This window comes from Eublepharis macularius, chromosome 11, assembly GCF_028583425.1.
Source record: "Eublepharis macularius isolate TG4126 chromosome 11, MPM_Emac_v1.0, whole genome shotgun sequence".
NCBI classification, from domain to species: domain Eukaryota; kingdom Metazoa; phylum Chordata; class Lepidosauria; order Squamata; family Eublepharidae; genus Eublepharis; species Eublepharis macularius.
Genome location: NC_072800.1, coordinates 38,976,682 through 38,994,201, shown reverse-complemented (window position 1 = coordinate 38,994,201; position 17,520 = coordinate 38,976,682). Strand labels below are relative to the sequence as shown.

Sequence of the window (17,520 nt, the reverse complement as noted above, 5' to 3'; positions counted from 1 at the left end):
GATTTTAGGACAATGCTAGACTACATTCACTTCAGGATTAGGCTTGTTGAAGACTTCAGCACAAAAATTATTAATAGGCAAACTTACCTTGCCCTAGTCCCCCGATTCCCTGGAAGGTGAGTTCTAGTCTGATCGCATTGCTGTTCCTTGATGTGCTGAAGTTCATCTCGGGCCCTGCCAAGAAGCTCTGCGCCTGCATCTCTGCAGTTGCTTTTATCCAGTCCAAGAACTGAATCATCTTGTTCACAGGAGAAGAGGGGGTATTCCTTGGAGTGATGATTAGACATGAGCTGCATTCTAAACCTTGGGATTGCTTGCAGTTCTTTGTCCCTGTGTAGTCAGACCCTTTCTTGAAATAATATTGTGTAGATTGCATGGCCTGCTTTTGTGCTTGTGTAGTCTAGCAGCATTTGTCTGAGAAGTGATCACAAGAATGGAATGCATGATTAGCTGGGTTCACGGACAGACACTTTAAGTAGTAAATCTCAGCTCAAAAATCATAAACTGATTTCTTTTCTTTTTACTATATGACTTTTAAAATATGTGGATGAGATGACAGATGTAGGGTAGGGGAGACGTGACTGTAACTATGGAAATTCACTGAGGCTCATCCAAACAGTTCATTGAGTAGTTGTCCCGTCTTGTGACCAGCAAACAGGATGTGAGCGTTGCTATGCTGTGTGGCAAAGATTGGATACCAGGTTCTAGGGACTACCCATCTGCTTAATCTTCTGTCAGATAATGACAGTGATGTGATCCTGACAGTTGCCAAAATACATAACTGTGTTTGGTTATTATTCTAGTACCCTAGCTGCCTTGACAGTGGCTAGGGTACCACAATAAACCATTGAGAGTGGTTTATAATTTTAGTTTGCTTTTAACTGCTGGTTAATATAAATTGTTGAGAGTATGGGGATGTTTAGCTTGGAGGTTTATTTTTTATTTTATATACATCTAATTTTATATTTTATATAATTATCTATATATATAAAGACAAGTGTCTCGACTGACTCATCAATGCCCAGCCCAAACCCCTGGACCTAGAGACATGAAATTTGGGCAGGGCGTTCCTTTTGTGGTGTAGGGGCTCACTAAGAAGGGATTGTAAGAAATTTGTCCCCTAAGGGGGTAAAAAGGGGTAAAAGTTGTTTTCCCATAGGGATACAGCTTTCATGTGTGGTTGGCAGGCTTCTCCTCCTCTGCCAACTGCCAACTCAGCCACTCTTCCCTGATTGGGCTAGCTTTCAAGGTCATTTGTATATGGGGCCAGCATTCTAAACAGTTGCTAAGGGAGTCAGTGAATGTGTCCTGAGGTAAAATGCATCTTCCAATCTTCCCCTAAAAGTTCACTAGGGTTGCCAATCTCCCTGTGGTGTATGGTTGCCAGCTTCCAGGTGGTGGCTGGAGATCTCCCAGAATCACAACTGATCTCCAGGTGACTGAGATCAGTTCCCCTGGAGAAAATAGCTGCTTTGGAGACAGTTGAAGAAAAACAGTACAAGACTCCTGAAAAGGGATTTTATATAAAAGTCAGTATGGCAGGTGACCATCCCTGCAGGCCTGGGCACAGTAGTGACGACCCTAGCAGACCTAACAGCCACAATATACCCTGATATCATCACTATCATGAAGAAGTCCATGGACAGGCTGTGCAAGCGTGCCACTCTGACCCCCAAGAAAGACAAGGCTGCCATCATTAATGAAACACAACTCCCTTGAAGGGGCAGATATTGAGTACAGATCTGTGGACTTGGTGGTGCAAATGGATGATGCCGTCAACTACCCTGTGTAGTTCCTCAACATGCTTAACCCTCCTGGCTTCCAAACCCACAACCTTCTCAAAGTGGGGGCTCCAAAGTGGGAGGAAACCACCAATGTAGTCTACAAAGAGATCCTTCAGTAGAAAAAAAAATGGTTGTATGTATTTTTCACTTTATTTCTTGTACCACAATCTTTTCCTTTTAAAAATCTCTTCAATAAATGTTACATTTCGAAATTCACGTCATCAGTTTTAGGCATCAACATGCTTCACTTTATTCAAATACTTTTGTGAAGCTCGGGTACTATGCTATTATACTACAAAACCAAATCAACCCCCCCCCCCCGCCACAAACCAAAAAATGTTACATACCCATAAGTATTATAATTGGATTTAAAGTAGTTAAATACCATAGCAAATCACGGGCATCAAGCTAGTTTTTATATAATTATAAATTTTTTATATAATTTTTATTTTTATATTTTATATAAATTACTCATTTATATAATTTTATATAATTATTCATTTTATATAACTATGTATTGTCTAAAAGCCGGAGCTGCATGTGTTAATGAATGGAATGGAATGAGATACCAAGTAGGACCCAACTTGTATGGCTGCAAGGTTTTTTAAAAAACGTTTTTGTTTTTGTTTAAATATGGGTACATCACACATTACATTAGATGTTGCAGACAAAAGGGGCCAAACAAATCTGTAGAATTTACATAAAACAGAAGGATGGAAGAAAAAAAGAACAATTACAGAAGCTGTCAGTTTTAACCAATAAATCATGTTAAGAAGAAAATATATGTTGCCTCAGTTAATAGAGTATATAGACTGTGCTTAATTTAGCATTTTTTTATTTCAAGGTATTTCAAAGTATTTCAAATGGTGTCAGCTACACCTAAACTCTGGCATTTAGAGGAAAGTATGCAGTTCTTCTAGGCATCAGGAAGAAATATTTATCAGACAAAGAGAAAACTGAACTTTTGGAAGAGTCCGAAGACTCACTAGTCCCTGGTGGTAGGCCTGGCAAGTGAATAGCCAACAAAGTTCTTAAAGAGACTATAGAAGGATGAACTAGTAAAAGATAATAAAGGGTAAGAATGAATGAGATCATGTTTATGGCAAGAAAACTTTTGCCGAGTAACAGGATTAACACTTCAGATCAGGAGTATAGATTTCCTAAAATGTAATACAGTCGAAATCCATGACTTTCTCCATTTGTTTGATATGATTCAGACACAGGAAATCCAACATACACATATAATAGCAGCCAGACAGCTTAGAATAGGCTTGTTTTTGGCCTTAGTAACATGGAGCTGGTCGGGTTATCTTAACCAGACCTAACTAACCTGTTGTTTTTGTCATAGCATCTGTTTCTAATCATGGGGAAACTGTTTCTAACTTGGCTGCTTTTCACTAAAATTAATTTTTTCCAGCTTCAGGGCCCTTGGCTTTTTATGCATGAATAAAAACAGGACAGACTTGATTGGTAATGTCTAGTTGCAGAAAAACTGAGAAAGTTAGGAGGCTAGTTGTCATCTAAAGATTTTCAGTGGTTGGCTCTCTTTATTTATTTATTTATTTATTTATTTATTTATTTATTTATTTATTTATTTATTTATTTATTTATTTATTTATTTATTTATTTATTTATTGGAGAAAAGACGCGTCAAGCTCATTGTATGGGATGCCATAATGGTGTTTCAGCAGCCTTATCTGCTAGAGGAAGTAAAAAAAAAATCATTAGGACAGTGGTGATTCAGTGGTTAAACAGAACTGTTGTTAGGGCTGCCAACCACCAGGTGGGGCCTGGCGTTTTCCAGGAATTAAAATTGATCTCTAGACTACAGAAAATGGCAACTTTGGAGGGTGGACTATATGGCATTATATCTCTGCTGAACTCCCTCATCTCCCAAAACACCTCCCTCCACAGGCTCCACCCCTAAATCTCTAGGGATTTCCAAACTTGGAGCTGGTAACCTTAGTTGTTGTATGCAAAAAGTCACATGTTCAGTCCCTGGCATGAAAATCCTTAGTTCTCCTGGGTAGAGGCTGTCAAGGGAGGGAAAGAGGGAAAGCTAGGGGGGCAGGTAAAGGTAGATTGGCTGGTGGGTGGGAAAAAGAGAAGGAAGCAGAAAGAGGAAGAGGCTATGGAGGCTTTCAGAGAAAGGAAAGAGGAAATGGTGTGGAAGGGGAAATGAGATGTTCCTTACAAGTACTTCCGGGTCCCCTGCTTGTAGTTCCTGTTTCCAAGGATGCAATCATTTTGTGTGTGTGTCCCGTGTTACTGCCAGATTCAGAAGGCTCCTTCATGTTGCAACACTTTCCTGCCTGTCACTGGTCTCTGAAAAAGTGGTTGTCTTACAATAATTTTTTTAAAAAAATTTACAAATTAATCTTACAAATACAGAATAGGACCCAGTTCATATGGAAACCCATGTATAAAAATTAACCACATGCCCGACTGTGTTGCCTCTTTCGAAATAACTACAACAACAACAATAAGTAACAAATCATCTTAGCAATATGAGCAAAGACTGCTAATCAATAAACCACCATGAGCCCTAACTGTTTGCTTTCTGTGAAATTTTACAAGAGCTTAATATTGCTCTTATTTGTTTGGGATTGCATCCATTTTGACTGCTATGACTATTTTCTGCTTAAGTATTACTTCTATTGAAAAGATCCTGAATACATGCCCACTGGTGTAACAGCTTTTGCTTTATGAAATATTAAAGTTCTCTTGTAGTAATGAAGGATTTTGGAATAATGATGACACTTGTACTTCTTATCACCCTGACTGAAACTTTTAGTTGTCAGTCATAAAGCCTGCTTAAAAAAAAGTCAAAGAAATGTAAGGAACTACTGTTTTTACAAAATATGGTGTATAAAGCACTCAAGTGGAATGTATTTTATGACATTTTAGACATTAGGACATCTTGTGACTAGACATAGCAATGGAGATCGTAGTCTATCACGATCGTGCGAGCGCCATTTTTGTGGGTTTTTGAGGTCCGTAATGCGGTTTGTGCCCATCTCTAGTCCATAGCCAGCTAAAATCAGCAACAAACTCTCATTAACACTAAAACAGCTGGATTGCACTTCAGATATGTAGTTGAAGATTTTAAAAAATCCTCATGTTTCAAGATGAAAAGGAAGACACTGATGTGAGAATGAAAATGATGCAAGGCTTTCTGCCAAGTGAATTATAAGTATACAGAACTGTAAGAAGAGATTGGAATCTCCCTGAAATGTATAGATAAAATATCCACTTTGAGAGAGGCTTTATGATATTTATTTTCAGTAGCCGATGATTACCAAAGTACACATATTTTGAATACATCTTGGTTAACCAAATTAGGGGTGCTAATGGTTTATACCCCTGATTAGTTTTTAATTGTTTTGATTGGGGGGTTGGGTTCTATTGTACTTTATAGCCCTATTTAATTAGAACATCAGTTGTGTGTGGAACTACTTGTAGCAGTAGCATAGCACAGAACAATATTCATTCTACAATGTGTATATGTTCTGTCCTATTTGTTTTTTCCATTTCCTTTTGTGGAACAGATGAAGTCTCTGTTGATTTACTTAGATCTTAGGCAACCATCTCGTAAACAATTTAGCAGAGTCTATACTGCTTTCAGTCTTCAGCTACAAGTGAGCTCAATGCAGTTTTACTTTTTAGTGGGCTTGAGGGTAACATTTCATATGGAAGAGAATTATAACATATGATATAGATGTTTAGATTGCTTGGCACTTTTATATATAAAGTACATGGAAATAAGGTTGCCAGGTCCCCTTACCCTCCTGCCAGGAGGGGAAGAGAACTTGGCACTCACCTTTTCAGGGTCCTTGTGTGTGTGTGTGTGTGAAGTGTGAGCATGCTTTGGGCGTGGCATGATGACATCCCTCCCAGAACTTGATGTCTCTGCTGGCCAGATAAGTGGCAGCGGGGGGCAAAGGCTAAGAGCAGGGAATTCCCCTGCCCCCACTGGAGGACTGGCAGCCCTACATGGAAACCAGACAATGGCCTTTCTCTCTGGATAAAATCCTACTATGTACTTCTGGCTAAAAATGTACAGATTACAGCTGAACTGTGAAAAAACAAGCACTTGCTTTCTAAGTAAACGAGGACTATACATTTGAAGATGGCATTTACAAAATTGTTTAATGAGGGAAGCCAATTATTGGACTCTGTAGAATTAGTTTGTTCCCACTGCTGTGTCTCTACTCCACTGTGAGATGCTAGAATATATGATCTTCTCTCATTTGGGTGATTCACACATGAGATATTTCAGGAAAGAGGTAATATTTAAGGGCGGTATATAAATCGAATGCTGTTGTTATTATTTCTCACTTTGTGAAAGCAAACAAACAGCACAATGAGGAAGGATGGTTGTGATGGAGTGCACTTTTTAAAAGCCTGGAAATTCTGTACAAACAGCTAAAGGATTGTTAAGGGTTAAGTGACAGGCTACTCCAAGGAACCTGATTGGGTAGCTTGAGCTGGAAAGAGGAGGGTCTGTTTTTAGACCGGAGAGGAATCAAGTGTAAAGAGTTGGGAGGCGAGGTCCTAACTAGAGGTGGACACGAAGCAAAATATGAACCAAAGTTCATCACGAACCAAGCCAGTTCGTGGTTCACAAACTGATAGTTCATGGAAGCTCATTTCTCATGAACCGTGATGAATTTTAGCTGGTTTGTTTGATTCATATTTCGGTTCATCACTGCAGACAGTCTGGCACCAATCAATCAGTTTCCTAGGCAATGGGGAGGGGATGGGCTGTGTGTAGACCTTCTGCTGACCTGGAAATGACATTTTCACGAACTGAACGAACCAGCTCATGAACTGGAGCAAGCTCGTGAAAGTTCGTGGTTTGTGAAATGCGACGAACCATGAACCGCACGGTTTGGAATTTTACTGGTTCATGCCCATCTCTAGTCATAACTGAGAGCAATTCAACTCTCACAGGAGAACTGGCGAAAAGTTGGCAAGGAAGTTTGGGAAGTAGATGCAAGCTCCCATTTGGGCCAAAGAAAGGGGGTAGATCTTCTAAGGAGATGAGACTTTCCCTACCCAGTCCAGTGGGGAGGTAGCTTTGAAGAATGACACACACCTGGTCGGGTATGGTTGGAAACTGCCTTTTGGAGACCCAAAACAAAGAATTTTGTGTATATCTTTGTTTCAGGAATTTCATAATGCACACCCCTACTGGGTGACATTGAAACAAGACTGTGCTGCATTGGTTTTACAAACTATATCAGTGTGCATGAACTACAATACATCTTTAAAGCAAAATGGTTATTATGATGTCTTACCTATCACATTGCTGGTATATAAATTTGAAAGCAACCTTAATGTTTATTAAAACATTTTCTTAGGCTGATTTCCATAATGTGTGTAAGGTATAAAAATTTGATTAGGATTCTTTGGGAATGGGCTGCATAAGTATAAAATGTTTTGTTTGCAAATGTTCCCTTTGGCATAGTCTTTTGCCTATTTTCACTCAGTAATGTATCATTGTGAGTACAATTATCCATTAGGGATCTTGCATCCATTTTTGTGATGCCAATTTAAGAGCTGTATGTGGGAAGGTGGAACTGTTTTGTTTTTAATTTTGTTGAAACTTGGGGCTGCCTAAAGATTTTAAGTTCTTACAAAATAATACCATGGCCATTGCTGATTGCAAAAGAGTAAAAGTTGGATATTTTGCTCATCGAAAGATCTTGAATGTTGACTGCAGCAAACATTACGATTTCAGGAAAATATTTCCCAGCCTTCACAGTGGTGAAATTGCCTCTGACCACTACTGTGAACATCTAGTTTGGGAGTTACCAGGTCCCCTTAGCCTACCACCAGAAGTGGGGGAACCCAGTACTCACTGTTGTTGTCATTCTGGGAAGTGACATCATCACCCTGCCCCACCCATTTTGTGCCCAAATTGGCCTGCTGCGAAGTGTGGGAGTACTCTCGGTTCAGCACAATGACATCACTCCTGAGAGTGACATTGTTGTGCTTCCCTGGGAGCATGCCAAGGAGGTCTGTTTTTGTTTGGTTTAATGTTTTTAAGAAGTGTTTTATTAAGTATTTTTAATCTGTTAGCTGCCTTGATGGTCCTGAACAAGGCAGGAAGGTGGGGTAAATTTTGTAAATAAATAAGTAAAACTTGGATTGATGAACTGAACTGAGTGAGTAATAGAAAAAGCTAGAAGACGTTGATCTGTTGGTACAGAAAGGAGCAGCATCACAGTCCTTCTCCCTTCTTTTCCAGATGAGATATGTGGTTCCATTGACTGTCTAAGGGAGTAATGCTGGAAATTGGAATAATCAGTAGCTGCTGTGGTGATCGCTGCCTTGATCTCCAGCAGTATTAATCTTATTTTTAAAGGCATTTTTGTAAACTGACCTGTACTTCACTATGGGCATGAGGCCCAGTTTTCTTTTCTTAAGGCAGGAGGGCTTTCTAGGACAAAAGTTAAAACTCTTAAGAACTTTTGTAGCTGGCAGAAAGGGCAGTTTTGTTCAGTGACGCTAATGCGTCTCTGAGATAACAGCTTTTCTTTCATCCACGATTAATGTCATCCTTCAAATCAAGTAGTAGCAGAAGTTCAGGGTTCAAATCCTGTTGACGAGTATACTGCTGGTCATTGAACTCTACTGGACAGAGTAGAATGTGGGACTGTTTATCCTCAAGTAAAGTAGATGTTGCTACAGCAGTTTGTATCTTTAAGTGAAGTTAACTAAAACTCTAAAAGTGATTATTTATACAGTGTAAATAAATAAGAGATTCTTTAGTTGGGCAATTAACACTTATCAGGAAAGACTATCAATTACTCAAGGAGACAAAAGGCAGAAATGTTTCATTTGATCACAACATCTTCCTTCTTATTAGTATTTGTCAATAAGTGAATTTATGGGATGTGGTATCAATCATGCTAGCCTTGATCTTCTGAAATCATGCCTGCCCACAATGAGTTTTTGAGTTTCTTTCTGAATGATATCAATGAATAAAAATGACTGGCCTTTAATATTAACTAGGTTTACTTACTTACTTCATTTATATACTACCTTTCTCCAGTGGGGACCCAAAACATTGTTCTTGTCTTCTCCAGTTTATCCTCACAACAACACTGTCAGATAGGTTAGACAGAGTGTGTGTGATTGGCTCCAGGTTACTCAGCAAGCTTCCATAACAGAGTAGATATTCAAACCCAGGTCTCCAAGACTGGCCAAGCACTCTAACCACTACACACACTCTCTGTCAGGTCGTGCAAGAAACAAGAAATGTATGTATGTATGTATGTATGTATGTATGTATGTATGTATGTATGTATGTATGTATGTATGTATGTATGTATGTATGTATGTATATGTTTATTTTATAAATATATATAAATTCTTACAGGAAATAATATTTTCCCCTTCTGCCCACAAACGCTTGTGCAATAACAATATCTAGATGTAGCTAACTCAAGGCTCATTCAGCCGTGTGAAAGAAAAATATAAGCCTATATTCTAGAACAGATGGTAGTTGAGTATCTTCCCTCCGTTCCACTCACTGAGTACATCTATCCACTGTAGAGATCACTGAATGAAGCAGGAGTCTAGTGGCACCTTTAAGACTTAATTTATTGCAGCATAAGCTTTCATTAGTTAGAGCTCACTTCTTCAGATGTGTAACATTGTAAATGTGTCAGGCTTATTATATGCATAACAGAAGGGAGAATTACAAAAAGAATTGGTTTCTAATAACATCCAACCTAGAGTAGGAAGTTTACTCAGCATGGATGTGAAACTCTCCCAGCTATTTAATAGGCAAAATGTAAAATCTAGCATAGGATGAAATATTGTAAGAAGATACAGTAGGAGGTTGCAGAGGTTTACCCAGTGCTTGTTTTTAAATACCAGTACTTTCATATAAGGTTGCATTGATTTCCACCAGTTAACCCCTCAAGACTTGGGAGAGCCCCCCCCCCGGCCAAAAGCGCTATAGTATTCAGTACCAGTGAATACCACCAGATAGAAAATAAAAATGTAATCTCAGATTCCCTCAATCATGATAAATCTTACCCCCTGATCAGAGGCACTTAGGCAAGAAAGTTTATGATAGTAAAAACTGAAGTACAACTCAGAGGTTTTACTTACCAATATGCTTTGTAGAGAGATATGAGAATGTGCAAATTGGTCGATCCATCTGAAGGCACATATAGTTCAAGACTACTTTAAAACACAGATACAGTGGCTGATAATATCTGCCACTGCTACAGAGGCCATTTGAGATCCTGACCATTTGGCCTATGGAACTGAGATATTCATCTGGAGGTGAGGAAAAAAATTGAAGCTTTGCCCTTTGGAAAAAAATGCTTTAAATTGGCAGAAGAAAGTTACACAACAAAAGTGGTATCACCGTCACTGTTCTGAAGTTTGCCACTTTAGCTATCCAGCAGATGAGTCATTTATTTATTTATTTTTCCAACAAAACCGATTTATTTATGGAACATTATAGAACACAAGAAACAAAATTTTCCCATTTCTACCAGCTCGCTTAGTGTAGAATGCCTGAAAGGCACGGTTTCCAAATGAATGTTGGTAGCCAGATGTAAATCCAGTGGTATCTTTGCCTCACTTTAAACAGTGTGGTAGAAATAGTTTGGTCCATTTTATCAAACAATAAAAAATTCTTTTAGTTAGGTAAAGTGAATTAATGAGCTCCTTAGAGAACAATCTGCATACTAGTTCATTTTATTTAACTTTCTTGAATGGTGAAGACTGAGAATTACATACTTAATCTGTCTTGATTGTTTGAAAATATATACTGAAATATATTGTTTGAAGCTATATGTCCACATGGTGTCAAATCCTCCAACGCATTGACTTCAGAATAGAAATGGGCACGAACAGCAGTACAAACGAAAAAAAGCCACGAACAGCCCAATCTGCTGTTCGAGAACAAGCTGTTCGTGAGGCCCCATTCTAAACGAACAGGTGGTCGTTGCAAGCCTCGTTCGTTGCTGTTCGTCAAGCCAGACAGTCTGGCACCTGCAATCAATTCCCTTGGCAATGTAGACAGGGATTGTCTGAACTCTGTCTGAACTCCTGCTGTTGCCCTGAAAACCCCAATCTAAGCCCAATTTAGCTTGATAGGCAGATGTTCCTTTCAAGTGTGGAGCTCCAATTTAGCTTGATAGGCAGATCTTCCTTTCAAGTGTGGAGCTCCAAATTTGTTACAAGAGAGCAAAGACCATGGGGGAGGAGGGGGGCTCCCAGCTCTGACTAGTCTTTGCAGACAGTGGAGAGGGAGAGACAGCAGCTGTTGGCATTTTGAGAGAGAGACAGGGAGAGTGCATTGGAGCTTGAATTTTCTTTGTGTGTGGTCGGATATGGATCTACCCCTTCAGGTTCCAGGGCTGCTGCCAGGCTCTGGGGCCAAGCTATTATTTATTATTGGTACCTTTCCTGGTGCCTACTCAGGTCAGGTTTCTGGGAGTGGTGCAGTAGGGGTCTTGACCAAACTTGGATAATGGTCCCCTATGAACAGCCAACCATGAACATGTTCGTGAACATGGTCAAGTTCGTGGTTGTTCGTGAATCCCTGTTCATGGATGGCAACGAACAACGAACATCATGTTCGGTTTTTTTTCTGTTCATGCCCATCTCTACTTCAGAATAGCCAGGTTGGACCACATCTGCCATGTAAAAGGTATTTCTATGCATGGAGTTGCTGTAGAGTTTGGAATTGCAAATGTGTCACTTTCAGTGCATTCCTAAGCAGAGTCATGCCTTTCTCAGGCTGTTTGTTTTGCTGGACTTAGAAGGGTGTCACTTGGTTTAGAACTGGATTGATGGAGTCCGTTAGGGCTCATCCGTGCTATTCAGCACACAAGCCAGGAAGCAGAGCACCATCCATTATTATACTTTTAAGTGTTGTATCCTCTGAAACTTTGGAGGAATCACAAATGAAACCAGGAAGCATCAGCAACACAGCTGTGTATGCCCATGATAGGAGCAACAACTAGCAGCTGTTACACTATTACAGAATAGCACAAAGCTGTTTTGTGGTGTACAAAGGACATCATGAGAAATGGGTATGAGGATACATTTCATATACACAAACCTAAAAGAACAAAGCTATGGTCATGCCAACATATGTTAGCAACGTTGGGGTGAAAATACAGGGTTGGATCCAGATTAAATTAGCCATTTCCACTTATACATCTTCTTGCTGGAAGATCCCCCCCATCATTCCTCTGGGTTCCCTTACCCCCCAGGAGAACCATTTTGTGGAGATCACTAAATTGCAATGGTAAGGGGGAGGCAGGAAAGTTCCATTCTGCCATTGGAAATTGTAATCTAGATACAGCCTACAGAAAAGTAGATCTGCCTCAGCTGTCAGGTTAGCACTGAAGCAGTTTTGATACATTGAGTGAGCATCGTTGTAACTTGGGGTGTCTCTGGGGTACTACTATGAATACTCAAATTTGCTACTGATTGTGATTGCTGAGTTCATACATTATATTTACCCATGTAACAATAACGAGAAACCCCAAAAAAACCATTCTGTAGAGCAGCCTTTTTTTTTTTTTAAAGAAGACTTGTTTCTTTCTGTTCCAGCAGTGATCAGATAACTCTCCACTTTTGGTAAGTCCTGTTCCTCCCAATGGAAATAAATCATGTTATCCTAAAGAGATCATTTATTTTCCGTGGTGAGTTGCATGGGTGGCTAATGTGTTCAGAACCAATAATACCATTTTATGTTCCCAAAGATCTGAATATTTAATGCTGTTGTCTCAAAAAAAAAGAACCAAAAATTACGGTGTTACTTTGTCTCTTAGACTGGGTTGGCACTTGTCTGTGATGTTCAAAGCTGGTCTGAGAATGTCAAATAAAAGAAAAATAATTCATTTATTGTAACATCAAAACCTGGTCTTAATGTGCTACGAACCAAATTATAGTTATTGTCTGATCATCCTTGCAACGTACTTTTAATTTCATATTTTCTTACCAGTATTGTCACCCCAGTGTGTATAGAAGGTGAGGGAGACTATCAATCTATAGTGGGTATTTAAGGTAGTACAGTGTCATGCATACATACTTCATCTTTATCAACAGCTGTACAGAGACATTGGGGCAAAAAATGACTTGCAAAAATAGGTCACTGTTCATTGGCCCTGTGCATCAGAGTGAATACATGTTTCTTAAGCAGCATACCAGTGTTCTGTTTATTAAAATGAATTGTATCTCTAGGGGATTGTGCAACATGCAATCACAGCTGGGCTATAGAGACATACTTTGGTTTTAACACTTGATTTTGTGTTTCCCACCCAGTTAAAAATGTGCTCCCCCACTATTAATGCTACCCAACACTCTTTCCTTGGAGTCATAGTGCCTGCTTCCTCCCAGGGATCAAGTGTAATTTTTCCTTGCTTAACAACCTGCCAGATTGTAAAAAAAAGTCTTCTTTTAGGTGACTTGATTAATAGCAATAACAGACCCAAGTGTTGCATAAATGATGGTACCATTAAGCGTAACGTTACTTTGTGTAATTATGAAGTATTTTGCTGTTTATTTCTAGGGTTGCAATCTCCAGCTTGGGAAATTCCAGGAGATTTGGAGGCAGTGCATAGGGAGGTTGAAGTTTGGAGAGGGGAGGGAGTTCAATGGGGATGTCATGCCGTAAAATCCACCCTATGAAGCTGCCATTTCTTCCAAGGGAATTGTTTTTTGTCATTTGGAGATCAATTGTAATTCTGGGGAAACTCCAGGCCCCAAATGGAGGTTGGAGACCCTACTAGTATCTTAAAATTCATGAATAATTTTATTTATTTATTTCAAATATTTATAAGGCCATCTTTTCCCAACAAAGTTGGGTCCCAAGGCAAAATAAAGCAAGTTAAAGTGGCCACTAAACAAACTAAATTCAACTAAAAAAAAATTCAGACATGAACAGCTAACAGTGCTCTCAATCAATATCAGTTCCAGTGCCTGAACTATATCCAGCATATTAACTGAACACAGCATTCCTCTTTTTTCCAATCCCTTGAGACGTAAAACCATATTTAACATGTCCTAGATGCCCTTATCTGGAGGGCAGCAAGATAAGATCCTTCTTCCTCTCCTCTCTTGGGATGCTTTTCCCAAATAAGAAGGCAGCTGTTGAAAAATCCTGTGTCTGAGCTAAGGTTGCCAACTTTGTCTTGGGAAATTGCTGGAGATTGGGGGGCAGTACAGGGAGAAGGTAAAGTTTAGGAAGGGGTGGGAGCTCAAAGAGGTTGTGATGCCATATAATTCAACCTCCAACATTGCCATTTCCTCCAGTGGAACTAATCCGTACTGTCTAGAGATGAGTTGTAATTCCGGGAGAACTCTAGCCCCCTGGAGATTGGTAACCAAGGGCAACAATGGAATGCACCATATAAGGCAAAGTTGCCTGATTCCTGTCACCACAATTATCTGACTTTTTCCAGAAGTATTTTCCTAGAATTATTTCCTAACAACATACAAGATGGTTATCATGATGATGCAGGTTTTCTAATATTTCTTGGACTTTGGTTATTACTTATAAATTATTTGTTATGACAGCTACTCTAGAAAAAATTTCATTATTTCTACTGTCCATGGTGAGCTCTGAACAAGAGAGGACATGCCTTTCCCTTGAATAAATTGTTATTTTTCCTCTTTTCTTTATATATCTGAAACTGAATGATGGGTTGTTGACAAATGCTTGTTGGCCCTCATACTGGGAGGCACAGGAGAGAAATTCTTACTCAGGCCTCCAATCACAGCCTTCTGCTACAAATATTTTCCCCTTACAATCTATATTTTATTTATTTGTTTTCATTCCAGGTATATTATATGGTGGTTTGAATGAAAATATGTCTTCATTTTAAAACGAATGTTGCTGATAAATGTGCTTTGCAGTGGGGTGGCTGGAATCTTACCATGAGAGAACTGTTCATGCTCCTTATGATTTCAGGTGCTAGTCTTTAAAGTGCCACTGGATTTTTGTTTTATTTGCTGCTACAGACTAACACAGTTTATTCCAGTATGAGCAAGAGTTTATGTTTAATCCTACTTTCCCCCACCTACAACCATTCTCCCATGGTCCCAGAGTGGGACAGGCCGTAACTCTTTGGCCTGTCCCACTCCTGGACCACTGAGAAAGGAAGCTTCACAGTAAGTGAATACAAATCTTCCATTCTGAGGGAATGGATTCATTTTTTAAAATGGATTTTGTTTTAAACCACCCTCAATTTGTACCATCCCCCTATTCCCGTCTTTCTGTCGCTGAATATAAATGCATTGACCTAATGGATGTAAATTTCAAAGCATTTGATGAAGTGAGCTCTGACTTATGAAAGCTTGCTCCGGAGTAAGATAAGAGTGAATAATAATATTTATTATTGAAGTCAGTAGGCTTAGAAAGGTGGAACTCTGCTTAGGATGGCACTGCAAGATGCCACTAGATTATTTTTTACTTTGCTGTTCCTTATAATGTAAGGTTGTCAGTTCTGGCTTGGAAGCATCCTGGAGATTTGGGAACAGTGTCTGGGGAGGGTGGAGTTTGGGGAGAGGAGGGATCTTCCCAGGGATGTGATGTCACAGGTCTACCTTCCAGAGGAATGGATCTCTGTCATTGGGCAATGTCTCATGTGGAGGTTGGCAGCCCTCTTATGTAATTATTGTGTAATCATGTAAGCCATATTGAGTCTTCATTGGGGATAAAGGTGGGTATTAAATAAATAAATAAATATGTATTTTCAACTATCAATGTTTATCTGATCACCAGCAATGAAGATTTAAGGAAATGGCTTCAGAGCTGCCATTATGCTCATGCGGCTGCTGATTGTATGCTGCTGGTGGTACTCTTTTTTTTTCCAATCACCATCTCTCTTGCTTTCAGCATTCCTATGCACCAGCTCCCCACCCCATGGCTCCTCCCAGCCCCAGCACGAACAGTAGCAACAACAACAGCAACAGCAGCAGCGGCGAACAGTTGAGTAAAACCAACTTGTACATCCGAGGCCTTCCACCAGGCACCACTGACCAAGACCTTATCAAGCTGTGCCAGCCGTAAGTAAAGCAATTTGTTCTCCTTCAGACTGAAACGCAGGTGCTTGACTGTCACGTTTGCAAGGACAAATTGTCCCAAATAGCTTCTAACCTCACACAGGCAGGTTTATTTATGTGCAAATGAAGTAGTTGGGTGCATGGGATGCCTGTCAGCGGCTAACACCTGATAAAGGATAACTTGCATCTTTAGTTCAAGTGTGATAAAAATCTTCCTGACAACCCAGTGCCGGCAAGAAGCATAATTTGACCTGCCGAGTCTTTGGTGAGAATGAAGGGAAGACTACCTCTTGATCCCAGGCGGGGTATGCATTAGCGGTTGCTAGGGAAACTTGCTGTGTATAGTAGAGAAGAGAATATAAGATAAGAACACAGCATATGGTGGTCCATGCAATGTGATTTGAACAGTAACTTTTTTGAATGGGTTACATGACCCTGCCAAATTTGCATGTTCGATTAAAAACAATTGCTGCCAGAAGGAATACCCTGAATCATCTTACTTAGCAGCAAAAAACAAAAACCTTGAATGTATTCTGATATATTAGTGTCATTTTCTTCTGCACAGTACTTGGCATTGAATTTTATAAGAATTACCAATGAACAATAGCATATATGCAACCAAACGTTAGCCATTTTCAGGGAAATTGATGCTTTTAGATTGCTCCTGCTGTTTTAACAACTGCTTATTTATTATTGGAACTGCTGTTTTAACAACTGAATTTTTAATAATAATAATAATAATGTTGTTCATTTTAATGTTTTACTATTGTTTTATATTTGATTTTATATATCGCAAGCCACCGTGAGTGTATTTTGTGGCTGCCTTTTGTCTAGCTCCCCTTCAGCTGCCAGAAATCTTAGTCACTTTGAGATGATGCTACACATACACCAGTATTTTGAACGGTGCTTGCTGTGATAAGCCTGTAAAACATGAAAGGGGAAATGTGACTCCTCAAACCAGTAGCCGTAGACAATTAGACTTCCCAACCCATTTGAGATGGCATGATGCAATGGCTAGTGTGTTGGACTAGGATTGGGAATATGTGGATTTAAATTCCTTCTTAGCTATGAAGTTCACTGGGCATCCTTTGGGCATCCTCTGTCTTTCCTCACAGGGTTGTTGTGACAAAATGGAGGCAAAGGGAAATCTTATACATTGCTCTGAGCTGCTTGGAGGAACAGATTATCATCAGGTGTCCCTGTACCTTTAGAGAAAAGTTCATGTCCTCTTCAGATTATTCAAACACAGGTTTATTCATGATGTCAAGCATCTCCCTACTCGTGGAACAGGGAAGTGCTGGGTACTGGGAATCGAGTGCTACAAATAATTACAGACCTCTATAAAGAGTTGTAGTTTCATAAACTGAATGTAAATTAAAGCTCACACACCTCATTTCAGCATATCATCATAGGATTTTTTGATTCTTTGATTTAGCATTATCTTCAAACATGTTTGACAAATTTTATCAAAGGCCATACGAACCATTTTGTAGTTAGAGATTGCTGGTTAGGGGTATATTCAGAAATTCTGATCATCTTGAGGATTCTCAGATATACCACAGTCATAGATCCAGAGGAGTTCGCCGTGTTAGTCTGTAGTTGCAAAATAATGAAAACTCAGATATACCAGTATTGGTAGCCCCGATCAGTCCTGGAAATATGTGGGATTAACTGGTTCCGCAGTTTT

General features: G+C 39.5%; 1 protein-coding gene across 1 annotated transcript in view; it reads left to right on the top strand.

The window, feature by feature from the left end:
* Positions 1–17,520, top strand: part of RBMS3 (RNA binding motif single stranded interacting protein 3) — a 1,028,342-nt gene that overhangs the window by 509,220 nt on the left and 501,602 nt on the right. The window contains exon 4 of the mRNA XM_054991036.1: positions 15,667–15,836. Coding sequence (XP_054847011.1) covers positions 15,667–15,836 — 170 coding nt within the window. The remainder of the gene's footprint in view (positions 1–15,666; positions 15,837–17,520) is intronic.